At 40.4% G+C, this 15,721-nt stretch overlaps 1 protein-coding gene across 1 annotated transcript in view; it reads left to right on the top strand.

Moving 5' to 3' along the window:
* The first annotated feature begins 8,987 nt into the window (after positions 1 to 8,987).
* valopa (vertebrate ancient long opsin a) overlaps positions 8,988 to 15,721 on the top strand; it is a 29,699-nt gene continuing 22,965 nt past the window's right edge. Inside the window, exons 1-2 of the mRNA XM_039784914.1 lie at positions 8,988 to 9,745; positions 15,225 to 15,435. Of these exons, the coding sequence (XP_039640848.1) occupies positions 9,382 to 9,745; positions 15,225 to 15,435 (575 nt within the window). The 5' untranslated portion in view covers positions 8,988 to 9,381. The remainder of the gene's footprint in view (positions 9,746 to 15,224; positions 15,436 to 15,721) is intronic.

Genomic DNA, 15,721 nt, shown 5'->3' on the forward strand with positions numbered 1-15,721 from the left:
GAGTTCAATCTCCAAAACATTGTACACTACATGCTGTTGTACATTAAACCTTTTGCATATCTGCAAACAAGTCTCTCCTGATTGAAATAAACACGGAGACGCAGCTAAGTAAGGTAACTACGCCTTGCTTAGGCTCATACTAACTCCCTCACTTTATTATTTACTCCTGGGAGTTTTGTCTGTCTAATATAGGTTAGCCATCATCTAAGCTAGTCCTATCAAATTTACATTCGCCTCAGCATTATCCAGGTCATTCATTCAGTTAAGGGCTGCTACTCAACAGCTCATCAAGGTACCTCACATACATCCCTACAACTTGGTAGATGGTTTTCCTCTGCTTACTCCTCTTACATTCGTCCCGATGTCGGCGACGTCCTCTCAACCCAGAGATCTCTAAGGCATAATCCTGGTAAGCATACATATAACTGGTGGTGGTGTTGATCTCTCTTAGATTATCACATAAATTGAGTCGATTTTGCACATTGCATGTGGCATCTCGTATACATTACATCTCGCAATCACCGAGTTGATTTGGCACTGTTCCATGTTGACATCTCATCTACATGCATTTTCATCTTTTCATTTTCATAGGCGAACCCGGACGCTGGGCCGAGGATAAGATCAGGCGATCCCGGACGCTGTGCCGCGGAGAAGAACAGGCGAACCCGTGGTGGCGTGGTAAGATTAGCTTTCCTGGCCATTGGGCCAAGGACCATATACAATAATAATTCTATTTATTTTTTTTTATTTTGGGGGCTGTGTATTTACAAGCCTATTACATACAAGCTGAATCAATTCAGTTCACTACAAGCTAATTTACACTATAAGCTGATTCAATCACAGTTTCACTACAAGCATGATAATTACAAGCGTATCAATTTACAATTCATTGCGGGCATTTAGGTAAGTATGTTACGGTGGCCATGAGAGGCCACAGCACGCAAATAAAAGCAAACGCACGCAAATAAACCACAGCACGCAAATAAAAGAAAACGCACGCAAATAAAACACAGCACACAACTAAAAGACAACGCACGCAAATAAAAGAAAACGCACGCAAATAAAACACAGCACGCAAATAAAAGAAAACGCACGCAACTAAAAGAAAACGCACGCAAATAAAACACAGCACGCAACTAAAACACAGCACGCAACTAAAAGACAACGCACGCAAATAAAACACAACACGCAACTAAAAGAAAACACATGCAAATAAAACACAACACGCAACTAAAAGAAAACACATGCAACTAAAACACAGCACGCAACTAAAAGACAACGCACGCAAATAAAACACAGCACGCAACAAAAAGACAACGCACGCAAATAAACCACAGCACGCAACTAAAAGAAAACGCACGCAAATAAAACACAGCACGCAACAAAAAGACAACGCACGCAAATAAACCACAGCACGCAAATAAAAGAAAACGCACGCAAATAAAACAGCACGCAAATAAAACACAGAACGCAACTAAAAGATAACGCACGCAAATAAAAGAAAACACACGCAAATAAATCAGCACGCAACTAAAAGCAAACGCACGCAAATAAAACACAGCACACAACTAAAAGAAAACACGCAAATAAAACACAGCACAACAGAAGTGTTTCCAGGGGACACTTTTAAGTGATGCACACGTGCCTCAACCATTGGTGTTTCCTCAAAGTTTTCCGAGTTAAGAAGCTCCATAAAGTGACGGGACAGCCAGCCAGCGCTCTAAGCTGGAGGTCTCTCAGACCGCTCTCGTAAATAAGAGGCTTTTATTTCGCCGTTGATGGATCGTTTGTTTAAATATCACAACACATGTCCATCATAAGATCAACGGGGACTTGTGGTTAACGGTCTTTTCAGAGTTAAACTTCACAAGCGCCTGCAGGCTTAACAACCAGCTGATTTATTAGAAGTTGAGTTTCAGTCTGTATGATAAATAAACAGTGGTACATAAAGTGGTAACATGCTATGGCATGTTATGGAGACTAAAGGGAAGACACCCACCTAATTTGAATTGCTAATTTCCATGGGTTGTCCCTGGGCATATACACTGCACTACAATAATATAGAAATGATAATTCCACATAAGGGACACCTAGTGCAGGCCTACTCAACTTCAAACAAACTCAACTTTTAATAAATCAGAAAACAAACATACCAATAAAAGTATGAACTAAATACCAAATCTATAGCCTATGTCATAATTTAAACAAGTCTCCCGATGAGAAACTCTCTCTCCGCCGCTTGCTGTGCCGTGGCTGTGTGTGTGCGTGTGTGCATCCGCCGGCCAGCCAGCCAGCGAGGTTGTTAAACCTGCAGGCGCTTGTGGAGTTTAACTCCGAAAAGGTTCCCGTTGATCTTATGATGGACATGTGTTGTGATATTTAAACAGACGAACCGTCAACGGCGAAATAAAAGCCTCTCATTTACAAGAGCGGTCTGAGAGACCTCCAGCTTAGAGCGGGGTCTCTGAGCATTCCTGGCCGAGTGACGAGCTGCCATCCCCGGCAGGCGCCTGCTTAACTCCGAAAACTTTGAGGCAAATTGTCAATTCGGCAACGATTTTCACAAGACTGCCTATATTCGAAATGTAAACAGTTTATTTCTCGCCTAAAACGTTCTTAGAAGTGAATTTAGTGATGAATAAATTGGAGAAAATGGTTAAAATTGTCCTGTTGTTGGTCTGTCTATGTACTGGAAACACCAATGGTTGAGGCACGTGTGCATCACTTAAAAGTGTCCCCTGGAAACACTTCCGTTGTGTTGTGGTGGTTTTGTGCGTGTTTTCTTTTAGTTGCGTATTGTGTTTTATGTGCGGCGTTTTTGCGTGTTCGTTCTTTTATTTGTGCGTCGCTTTCTTTTAGTGCGTGATTTTGATTTTAGTTGGCGGCGTTTTCTTTAGTTGGCGTGCTGTGGTTTATTGGGTGTGCGTTCTTTATGGTTGTCGATTTATGCTTTTATTATTTGGCGGTTGTTTTATTTAGTGTTTTCTTTTAGTTGCGGTTGTGGTTTTATTTTGTGCGTGCTTTTGTTGTGCGCTGTATTTTAGTTGCGTGCTGTGTTTTAATTGCGTGCTGTGGCCTCTCAGGGCCACTGTAGTACGTTCCTTTCACCAGTTCTCATCACGTTTTGGGGGATCAGCTTCTGGCTTTCTAATCCCCTAAATATATATATAATTTCATAATGATGGCGTCTAATCTCCAAAGACTGTACATGTCATATCATGCATCTGTACAATACATCTTTCCATATCTGCAACAAAGTCTCCCCTTATTGAAATGGAGCGCAGCGTAAATTCTGACAGGAAGACTTCTAAACTGAATCACATTTCTCTCTCTTCTAAACTGAACAGCTTTAGAGGTGTTCACTTTTATCTAACCAATCAGAAGTGGCCTTGAATTTCACGAGCCAATCACAGCATGACAGCTCTGTTTTAAACCTGTCTCTCTCTGCTGCTCAGTTGTAATTTCAGGCTAAGAGCACAACCCTCCTCCTCCCCTTGCTCCTCCGGTCTTCCTTATGCACGGTTCCTGATTCCTCCTCCATCAGGACCGCATCGGCTCCTCGGTTCGGTATTCAGATTCCTCACACCACCATCAGTGTCTAGACTCCATCGGGGATCAGCTTCTGGCTTTCTAATCCACTAAATATATATATAATTTCATAATGATGGAGTCTAATCGCCAAAGACTGTACATGTCATGTCATGCATCTGTACAATAGATCTTTGCATATCTGCAATAAAGTCTCGCCTGATTGAAATGATGTTAACACATAAATCAGATCCAGCATCCTCATGGAATGGGCTTCCATAAACCGCCCAGAATGCAAGCATGATTTGGGAAAGATGTGCGAATTAGCCTTATGGTGCAGATGAGTTCACTTATTAGTAGGAATGCATCGTGAATCGGTTGAAAATCTATATAAATGCATAAAGATTACAACCAGTTGAGATAAACAAAGAAAATTCAAGATTTCATTTTTATACTTTAGACCTCACTACATCTTCTTAGTTTATTTATTTGAAGAGATTTTTTTCTATTTATTTAGTTATTTTGATGAGGAATTTGTTTTTTTTATTGAATTTTTGTTAATTAAGATAAAATACAATTTCAGTTGCCCTTTTGATAAGAGGACACATCTGTTTATATAAAGAAATGAATATGTTTCAGTCACTTGTCTGCAGCTCATTCTATTAAAAAAATCCTGAACTTGAAGTCGTGAATCGTATCGAAAAGTGAGTTGAGTGTATCGTCAGATCCCTGCTTAGCCTTTAGCTCATTTAGTGAAATTGGTTGTCGCATTGCTAAATCCAAAATAAACTAGAGAAATGTGACACATATGGTGATTAATGTGGTGCAGATATAAATCTTGTTTAGATACAGTGAGATCATTGTAGAACATTTATTTTTCCAGTGGTTGTTATTACTGGCATGAGCCCTGACATTTAGAGGTGGTGTAGGTGTAAAACACACTCCTTGCTACAGTCTGTTAAGATTGATGTTCAGACTGAGTATGTGATCTCAAATGTTTGATGTGGATGGTATTGGAATTCAATGTGAAGGCTGAAATGTTTGTTTGTTCGGTAGTTACTGTATTTGAAATCTCAGGACATTCAACTTCTGATAACCAGACAGGTTTGTGAGAGAACTTTAAATACACCGTCTAAGCTCCGTGAATCCACAATTCTCAAACGCAATGTGTATGTTTTTGAACGAATGTGGTGAGTGGAAATGTACTGACTCGATATGAAAACCTGAGGAAAAAGGAGAGCATGACAGGAGATGTTGCTGAGCGTCTTGAAATTAAAAAAAAATATTTGTATTTGCTCCGCCAAGGAGGTTATGTTTTCGGCTCTGTTTGTTTGTTTGTCAGCAGGATTGCGGTCTAGCACTCTCTGAGTGGCCTTCTAGTTATTATATGAAGATTATTTTGAGCCATGGCAGCTTGGAATTGACTGTTTGGTCCAGTTGATCTTTTACTTTTTCAAGCTTGCTTGTTTGAGAACCCTGGCTCTTTCTATGGTGCTAAAAGACTGAGGCTAAAGCTGCTGGCAGAAAGTAAGCTTCCTGATGATCCATGTAGAAGACATGTAAATAAAGAAGCGGCATTTTCTTGCATTGTAGTAAGGAGCTAGTAAGTCCTAGAATTATAAGTATGATAAGGTAAAATGTAAGATCAGACTCATATATCATTGTAACATAACCATGTTGGGCTGCTTAGCTTAAAGACTTGGACAAGCAGCGAGAACAGAGATTACTGTTTCTATTTTCAAACTGTATGTTTCCCTTTTAACATTACAAAAGAAAAGGCTTTTAGGATGATGAGTAATTCCACTATCTCAGATAAGGAGTTTGACTGGGGTTGCTGGAGTGTAAATCTGAATATTATATGGACCAGACCAGAGCTGCTAATCTTAATCTGATATAGTAGCACCCACACAGTTAGGAGACACTACACAGCTATCATAATAATAATATCATAAGCTAGTATAGAGTACACGCATGCATGCACGCATGCACGCACACATGCATGCACGCACGCATGCACGCACACACGCACGCATGCACGCACACACACACACACACACACACACACACACACACACAACACACACACACACTGGTATTTTAAGTTTAGGAAAGGCTAAAAAGAAGACACCACCCTTCAAACTCTTTATATTTAGAGAATGAAGAACATTAAAGGGCACCTAAAAAAACAGTTTTTAAAAATATGCAAGATTCTATTAAAGAGACTGTTGGGGTGGATAAATATAAGTAGGATTACATTTAGGAAAATTGAAATATAAGTTAAGTGTGCTACAGTTATGAGTGACATTAATACACTTTTTATCAGCAAAATAACCGTGTGTCTCTTCTACTTACTACTACTGATACAGTTTTCCCTTGCATCAATGCACCACCAGCTAATCTGAAAAACAGTGTGTATGGGTTTCTCCCATTTTTTCACTACTTCCACACTGTAATAGAGTGATTGTGGAACGACCACTAACTTGTCTTTGTAGGACCATCCTTCAGGTGCCTGCACTTCTCAAGATTTCCCCCATGGGCTTGTATTTCCATTCCATCCTGAGCCTTCGGTGAAACCGTTAGACCAGATAATTCCATAGGTCACTGGTAAACATGTAACAGAGATGTGGGATGAGAGAGAGAAAAGAGAAAGGTCGAAAACATCACTACTGCAAAACCGCAGTGATGTAGCTTTGTAACCTATGGCCATTTCTTCAATATTGTTAGCATTGTTTGGGGTTTAAGTCATTGCACCGACTCAGAATGTCAGCTTGTAGGTGTTCATGCAAAACTATTTTGTCAAGTGCTATACAATGCAATGCTGCTGCAGAGTGAATGCTGCCATGTGTAAAGCAAATCATGGAAAACTGTTTAAGTTTGCAGCTAAACTAACCGGATATGCCCTTTTGACTCTTCTCGAGCAAAGCACAAGGTTGGACTTGGCAATGGCCCCTTTAAAACACCTGCCAAACAAACAGCAGTCATACAGGGGTCTGGTAAGGCAGCACCGGCGATAAATCCTCATTTACGTGATGGTCACTGAGGTGTGACAAGCTGGCTTCTACAAGACGGAACTAGATCAAAGCCTGGGCAGAGATGGAGACAGCTGGAAGGTGATTAACCTCTGTGGAAAAGTGCTGTCCGGACTTGGACTTCACCTTCAAGTTCTGGCAAAGTTAACATGAAAGTGGAATCTAAAACATAAATAACGTGTTAGTAAGATAAGATCTGAAAAAAAATTGAAACAAATTCTTTAATTCCTATTATCTTTTTGAAACTCCCGATACTTTTTGAATCTTCATGCTGTGCCTTCAAGTGCAAAATGTATGCTTATGGAGACCCATCTGGTCCAAACCATGAAGCGGACGTTGGAGCACCTTTAGCTTCTGTATTTCCTAGTGAAATCCAGTCACTGTTCCATTATTAATGTGACTACTATCGCCACTGTTCGTCACACCCCCAACCGTTCGGCCATACCAACCGAACGGAGCACACCAAACCCCAAGAGCCTGGGTCTGTGGAGTTTTTTCACCAAGAGGGAGTTTTTCCTCGCCACTGTCGCACTGCTTGCTCTTGAGGGAATTACTGGAATTGTTGGAATTGTTGGGGCTTTGTAAATTATAGAGTGTGGTCTAGACCTACTCTATCTGTAAAGTGTCTCGAGATAACTTATGTTATGATTTGATACTATAAATAAAATTGAATTGAATTGAAAGAAATTTTTTGAGCGGTACATCAAATATGTTGTATTTGATTGGACCGTAAAAAAAAGTGTGTAGGGTTTAGTTCAGTAGGCTACTGAGGACTGCTAGCTAGCTAGTTGTCGGCCCCTATGGATGTAGCCAGTCCCGATCGGTAACAGGTAGGATTTATAGTCATGGGGGAGGGACATAAAAACTTGATAAAACTTTTTTTTTGGACATAAATTTGTAAACGCCCGAGTGCAGGATGAGTCATCAAACATCAGAAACAGTTTCACAGGAAGACAACAGACCGTGATTATAATGTAAAAATATAAAATATTTTACATTTATTTGGCATATAACAAGATATGAATGAACAGTTAACACAGGGACACACTTAACACTTGGAAAATGCATTTTTCACTTCATTAGGCCTTTAATGTCAATTGCAGCTCTTCAGTGCAACTGGACCATGCACCACCATTGACTGTCTTAGGATCATAACCTCCTTTACAGGCCACTGGAGTTATTGACCAGACATGTTTCCTCAGTATGATCAAACCTTCCAGTAGCAGATATTGTCCATTCTGTCTTAGAGAAGCTGTATGGACAGTTTGTACCTCAATAGTTTAAATCTTCATTCTACAAAAAAACTAAAATACACCGTAGATGAGTTTGAGGGAGACAGTAGTGTGCTGCGGTTTTAGTTAAGTGAAATGACACATGTGAATGCAGATAATTTTTGTGCTTTGAGCACACAAAGCAATTTTTTCCCCTTCGTAAAATAATTATGTGGATTGAGGGCTATAAACAGACAGCAATCAAGCACTGAATAAGGTGTGAGGGCAGAGCGGTGGATTGACACTTCACAATACATTTAAAGTGTTTCCTGTAACCTTTTTAGGACCATTATTATTATTATTATTATTATTATTATTATAGCTTCCTTGTGCAGCTGCAATGTCTGAGGTCCAGAGGGAAGCAGTACGCTCCGTTAACCATCCTATAACCAAACAAGTGCAATGGGTCATCTGTTCTGCACATGATTATAATTCATGATTTCAACTGTTCATGTGTGCTTAGGGACGACTCTGGGGTTTGCCTTCAATTACATTAACATTGTTCTGTTTAGATTTTTGAAAGAAAGGACAGAAAATGCACTTTTAGCTCATAAGATGATTAGTGAGTATTATGGTGGTAGTGGTGTGTGTGTGTGTGTGAGCCCAGCCTGTTTCGTGAGTTAACCTCTTAATTACATTATATAGCAGGCGGACGAGACTTTTGTTTTTATACTTTTATGTCATAAAAGCGCAAAGTTGATTAGATGGCTCGATTTGATCGATGCAATCCAATTGACCACGCAGGTGTTCGACCCAATGACTCAAAAGACTCAAAGCTGCCTTTATGCAGCGCGTTTTTTTTTGCTGCACAGTACATGAAATGTGTGAAAGCTGAACAGTGTAGCCTACTTCATTTGCATAATACAACAATGCCCACTGTGACCACGCAACCTGCTGAAGTGCCTAATTAGGCAAGATTATTGAATTGCGCAGTGGAAAAGGTAAAGCCATCAGTTCTCAAAGTGTAATTCCTGAGCGCCAAAAAAACTCTCATTTTGTGTATGACTCATGGCTGAGTGTGATTAAGGACAAAGTGGAATTGATCGTTGTTAAAAAAAAATCGGTTTCCACAGCGCGCAAAGCAAAGAAGCGCACATGAAGAGGGCGCGTGGCGTCCTGACGCCTCTCCTGGAGGGCAGCAGAGCAGTGATGCCGGAGCCGTCTATATAAGAGCTTCCAGGATGCCACATATCGGTCATTCACGCGTTTGTTGCCAGCGCTTTCCAAGACATCGCCTCTTCCCGCACCTTGAACCGTGCGCACCGCCACTACTCCGCTCTCACACGTAGCTCTACCCACGCTTTCCAATCGCGGATTTATTTCCCTCTCTCTCGTGCAGCCAATGCGGATTTCACCACAAAAACTTTGTGAAAGAAGAGTCCCAGGGCGCATAGGATGCTCCGCAGCGCAGAGAGCGAGTTTAACGCAAACTAGTGAGCTCGCACTGTTCAGGAGGGACTCCACGTGAAGTTGGGAGTGTGAGAAACAGAACTGAAACAGGATTTGTTTCCCCCCCCCCTCGTTTAGTGTGGCCTACACGCTGGGTATAGACAATGGATACTTTAAGTCTGTCAGTGAACGCTGTGTCCTACACAGCAGCGGCTGAACTCTTCACTCCTGATGACCCGTTTAAAGGACCCATCAAGACCATCGCGCCGTGGAACTTCACTTTCCTGGCTGTGTTCATGTTCTTCGTCACCTCCGTGTCTCTGAGCGAAAACTTCCTCGTCATGTTTGTCACTTTCAAGTACAAACAACTCCGACAGCCTCTGAACTATATCATACTTAATTTGGCAATCGCAGATTTTTTGCTCTCTCTCATCGGTGGAGTAATAAGTTTCCTGACAAACTCCAGAGGTTATTTCTTTCTTGGGAGGTGGGCTTGCGTCTTGGAGGGGTTTGCTGTCACTTTTTTCGGTAGGTTTACCTGTTTTTTTTATTTTATTATTGTCTTTCTGGTGCTGTTATTGCAGGGCATGCTTAAGACAACTTCCATAACTGGGTGTCTAGGTGTCAGTCTCGGAGCTTTTTTAAATACACATATTGCAATGATGTGATGACTGTAAAACAGCTCCACATGGCACATTCTCTGACTTCCGTCAGCGCTGACCGTTCATAAGTTAGAGCATCTGGGAGGGAGGTAAAATAAAAGTGACAAATCACTTCAACTACTGTTGCCAAAATGAAAAAGTGGACTGAGGATGAGGGTGTCAGTAACTTTGCTCAGTTTCTTTGAGCATTCATATCATGAAGTTATTATATATTTTTTTAAATAAGCAATCCTTACTATGTCAGAGAAGCATACTAAAATTCACAATATACAATATTAGGGCTGCACCATAGGAAAATATGCGATATGCCATAATGTTGAACATCATGATACCTTAAACAAACAGATATTAAATCAGTTCTGCATTACTGCTGCTTTCAGTATTCTGCTAAAATACAACAAACTGCTTGTTGAATTTAAATCATACGAAAGGAAATCATTTCCAATTTTATTTTATTGAACAACTTTGAACACATTGAGTTGAATATAAAAAGGCACCACTAAAAAAGAATGACAGTTACATAATAATGTGCAGTTTTCTACTGATTTTTGTATTTCAACTAACACCAAAAATCTCTGAGTGTCATTCGCGATATTTTGCGATGTGTTTATTGCGCCAGTTGATATCGTGGTGACGATAAACCAAACGATATATTGTGCAGCCCTATACAGTATACATAGAGTGCAGCATAAACATTAACAACAGATGAATGATTATACAAAATGTTTTTAAATGTGAAAATCTTCTTGTTTAATCAGCTCTAGAAATTAATTTTGTAAATCTATTTCAGCTTGTATGAGGCACTCTTTCAAGCTCATCACCCATAATGGAGCTCTGCGAGTGTAATCTGCTTTACATAATGCCCATGCAAACTAAAGCTAGAACTAAAGGATTGAGATGATGGACGTTAGTGTGTGCAAAGTCAATTCTGAGTATAAATTGTGAAGATAAAAGACAGGAAAGTTCCTTGAGTTCAGGCAGCAGTCGAAAAAGTCACTACAGTGGCCGACTCAGGGGTAACTCACCTGTATTTATTTCGAGCCTATGGTGTAGATTTTTGAAAATTGTACCTGTATAAAAACAGACTGTAGGATCAATAACAAAAGCCCAGTGGGAGTTTCCAAAGCAGAATTCAAAGCATGCTCATGAGCCTTCTCACAAACTGCAGTGCATGACTTGCCATAAGTAGGTTACTAGCACCGTGACCGCCAATAACATTTCAATCAGGAGAGACGAGTGAATGAAGTAAAGATGGATGCTTATTATAACGGACTACATGCTATTTAAGTCTTGGTAGAAAGTCTTCGGCGCTTAGAAATCTAAAGGGAGTTTTGTAACTGAGGGCCAGCAGCTAAATAAATCCCCCCCCATGGAGTCCAGACACTGGTGATGGTAGCGACCGATGATTCTGATGGAGCTAATGGAGCTGATGGAGCTGATTAATCTGCGATGACTGGCGGTGATGGGGAGGTGGAGGGGGGCTTTGCCATTTGCGACGCTTTGTACTGAAATGACAGCTGACAGCAGCAGAGAGGAGAACAGATTTTAAACAGCTGTGAACGCAACATGCACATGACAGCAGCATGACTGCACTGAAGTCAGAGAGAGACTCCTATTTAAACAGAGGTAGCAGCAGGATGATAGGCTTACAATGTAGGCGTTTCGCTGAGCTATTGAATAGATGAGATCAGCTGATGAGAGCAGCTGATAAGATAATAGACAGCCCCGGACATGACAGCAAGGAATAATGCGTGAGCATGTGTGTGAGGATGGAATGCAGATGCGTGAGAAATAAAAAAGGCACTCACTGAACTAGCTTCAATTAACTGATCCCTACCATAGAATAGAAGGCTCTGACAAGACAAGCCAATCTGTCACTTCTTAGTCACAGACCCTTTTTTGCAGACTGGGGATGTTGTTGGGTCACAATATGCAAGCCTACTATTTACCTTCAACAGTAGTGGAAGAAGTATTCAGATCCTTTACTTAAGTCAAAGTACTAATACCACACTGTTACAATACTCTGTTACAAGATAAAAGTCCTGCATTGAGAATGTTACTTAAGTAAAAAGTATGTTAAGTATCATCAGGAAATTGTACTTAATGTATAGAAAGTAAAAGTCCTCAATGCAGAAAAATCCTCACATTTTGAAACTGGAAATGATCCAAACTGTTCTGTGTTTAATCAGCTAATCATAGCAGCTATGCCTATATATTATTACGTAGTTTTATCTATAATAAAACCTTGTATTTTATAAACTACATGTGTTTTGTGCGCAAAAATCCTAATTTGTAAAGTATCAAGTAATTAAAGGTGTCAGATGAATGTAGTGGAGTAAGAAGTACGACATTTCTCTCTGAAATGTAGTGGAGTAGAAGTAGAAATTAGCATGAAAAGAAAAGACTTGAGTAAAATAGAAGTACTTCAAATTTGTACTTAAAGTGATGGTTCGGAGTAATTTCACCCTAGGGTCCTTTGCACCATGACCTCGAGCCAAACAACCCCCCAGAAGCTTTTTTCACCTGAGTCTAACATTGGGAGAGTTAGCGTAGAGTAGCGTTATCAGCTGAATAGCTTAGCGCAGGGGCTAATGGATCCAGTGATGTATCTCGTAAATGACCCCACTAATAATGCCCGAAATGATACCAAACTTCTACACTAGTACAAAACGATGGATTGGAAAGTTTGTAAGTACACCAGAAGTTTATGAACACTTGCCTGCTGTCTTCTGCTAGCTGCTGCTGCTGCTACCTGCAGTAAGACGAGTGCTTAGGGCCGTCTACAAATTACAACACCGAAAAGAGATGCAACAAAAATATTTATTAATTTAACTTTTAAGTAAGTGCTGTAGTATAACTAGCAGGAGACAAGTTATAATTGAGGTAAGTTTGGAGACATTACCTTATTTAATCATTAAATTAATAAATATTTTTGTTGCATCTCTTTTCGGTGTTGTAATTTGTAGACGGCCCTAAGCACTCGTCTAACTGCAGGCAGCAGCAGCAGCAGCAGCAACAGAGAGCAGAAGAAAGCAGGCAAGTGTTCATAAACTTCTGGTGTACTTACAAACTTTCCAATCCATCGTTTTATGAGTACATAACCTATTTGTACTAGTGTAGAAGTTTGGTATCATTTTGGGCATTATTAGTGGGGTCATTTACGAGATACATCACTGGATCCATTAGCCCCTGCGCTAAGCTATGCAGCTGATAACGCTACGCTACGCTAACTCTCCAAGTGTTCGACCCAGGTGAAAAAAGCTTCTGGGGGGGGGGTGTTTGGCTCGAGGTCATGGTGCAAAAGACCCTAGGGTGAAATTACTCCAAACCATCACTTTAAGTACAGTACTTGAGTAAATGTACTTAGTTACATTCCAGTACTGAACTTAACTACAGAGACGTACGACAAAATCAAACTTTGTCGGAATGTCAAGATGGGAAAAAGACTGACTAAAGACAGCTTGGACTGAGTTTTATGATCCCCGTATACTAAACGAGAGGCGATGGGAGGGCGCCTCTAGCATCATTCTCATGATTTCATTCAGATATTTAAAAAATTGTTTGTGACAGTGGAATAGCTCGAAAAGTCGTTTGGCATAAGTCAGTGGATTGTTTTTGTGGTCTCTGCTGAAACTCTGTTTAAAACGGATCAGGTTCCCAAAGTGGGATCCTGGGCGTCTGGTGAGTGGCCTGCAGTACATTGGATCAAGACAAATAACAACACCTGATTAATTCAGGCAAAGGCTCCTTATTGGATTTAGTAACAAGGTTTGCACGATCTCATATTGGCAACTCAGACATCTTACAGAGGAGTGACACAGGAAGTCACAGAATGTCTTTATTACGGACTGACAAACTGCCATATTTATCAACAACAAGAAAACATTAATTTTAATCAGACAGCTCCTTATTATGAGTTACAATATCCCATATGGATCTTTGCCAGAACTGCATTACATTGCGTGTCAGTTGTCACATAGCCTGGGATATTACACTTAACATGCGGATACTGATACTGAAATCATCAAGACAATGAATTTCTCTAAATTTCTCTAAGTGCACTATAAACATGGTGTATGGATCTGAATGTCAATGGGCATATTGGGTATATTCCCTGGTGGATCCTGGTGTGTTGGGTGTTGTGATGCATTGAATCATCGCACAAAAATACTATTATTAGTACTATTATTCATGATTAAGGACTGTATGAAAACCAATATCGCAGGGCAAAGAGCGCCCTAGCACATGGCAACACAAAACCACATTTTGTTAGTAGGATGAGAAGCCGGCGCGACGCTAAAAGAAACCATCTGACGTGATAAATTATGGTTGAGGACGCCAATCAATAGCCCCGCTGAAGTGAGGCTTACATCTTCAAGGGGCTTGTGGTGGAAAGCCACTTCAATTTAAAGTCTTGACAGCAGTTTCAGTGATTGACAGCTGTGTTGCATTGGTATCACCTGTGCACGTGCGTATATGTGAGGAAGTCACCAAGTGATTAAGCTGAGTAGGATGGATGCTCTACTTATTATTCTGCTCAGGGTGAAAGTATTTTCAGTTACTGCTTATTTTTTTTTTTTTTATCTACTTGCAGCTTGCTTTACAGATAAGTACATTAAAGCGTATTGGGTAAAAACAACAGACGGTTTTCTAGAAAAATACACCCTTTGATGGTCAGTTTTAGTCCACTTTAAAAAGCTACATATACAGCATTGGAGTACTGGTGTTAATTGTATTAGTGAACCTTTGCAGAGGCTCTTTTTAAATGTCTGTGACATAATTAAACACCGCTCTTATTTTGTCCTCTCCAGTTGAAGTACTAGAAGTACCTGGCTGTGAAGAGATAGGTAATCTGCGAGAGAGACTTATTACCATAATTACAGTCGGCTCTTTTGGGCCAATTAAGAGGTAGCCTAATGTCTCACCACTCTCTACCCAATCATAAAACATTTTTAGCAACATACTGCCACTTTTACCTCTGCACAGTACCGAAGTGACATATGTCAACAATTAATAAATGTGGTTACACTATAGGGGACCTTTTAACTAGGAGATCCCAGCTGGAAAAGTTCCAAAATCCTAAAAAAACAAATGGAATTTTACACTTTGAAAGAGGAAAGCAATGTAAAAGGCGTGCAAATTCACACACTACTGTATGTGCTCTAATGCGGAGACATTCCAGAAAACATTTGTTTTCAGGTGTATTACTGTCATAGCTAATGAAAAGCACAGAGCTGTGACTTTCATAGTTACAAAAAACTAATTCCAGGACTTAGTGGTGTGCGTTTGTGACAGCTGTTGTCAAACTGCGCTCCTACAAATTGGCATCCTGCTGTTTGTTTCAGGGATTGTGGCCATGTGGTCCCTCTCTGTTCTGTCCTTCGAACGATTCTTCGTGGTCTGCCGGCCTATGGGAAACATCCGACTGCAAACGAAGCATGCGGTCCTGGGTCTGGTGTTCGTCTGGACCTTCTCCTTCATCTGCACCATCCCTCCAGTGCTGGGCTGGAACAGTTACACTACAAGCAAGATCGGAACCACCTGTGAGCCTAACTGGTGAGAAATGAACATTTTATTTATCTCTGTCTGTAACCCACAAAGAGCTATGACTGTTTCAACCATTAGACAACAGAGATAAATTGAGGTATTCTTATGAAAATTAACCAGAATAGAAGACAAAACTCAAAATGGACTCTGCGGCAGGTGCAGCAAGCATTATTAAGCTATATAAGTTAAATAGCCTGACACGTCTTATTGAATCAACAGCAGAATAAAGTATCACCAAGGCAGACAACACATCATTCTTCAAACTTGCACCGTTTATGGTGAAAGCGCTTTTAAA

The sequence above is a fragment of the Perca fluviatilis genome, chromosome 19 (assembly GCF_010015445.1).
Source record: "Perca fluviatilis chromosome 19, GENO_Pfluv_1.0, whole genome shotgun sequence".
In the NCBI taxonomy this organism is placed as follows: domain Eukaryota; kingdom Metazoa; phylum Chordata; class Actinopteri; order Perciformes; family Percidae; genus Perca; species Perca fluviatilis.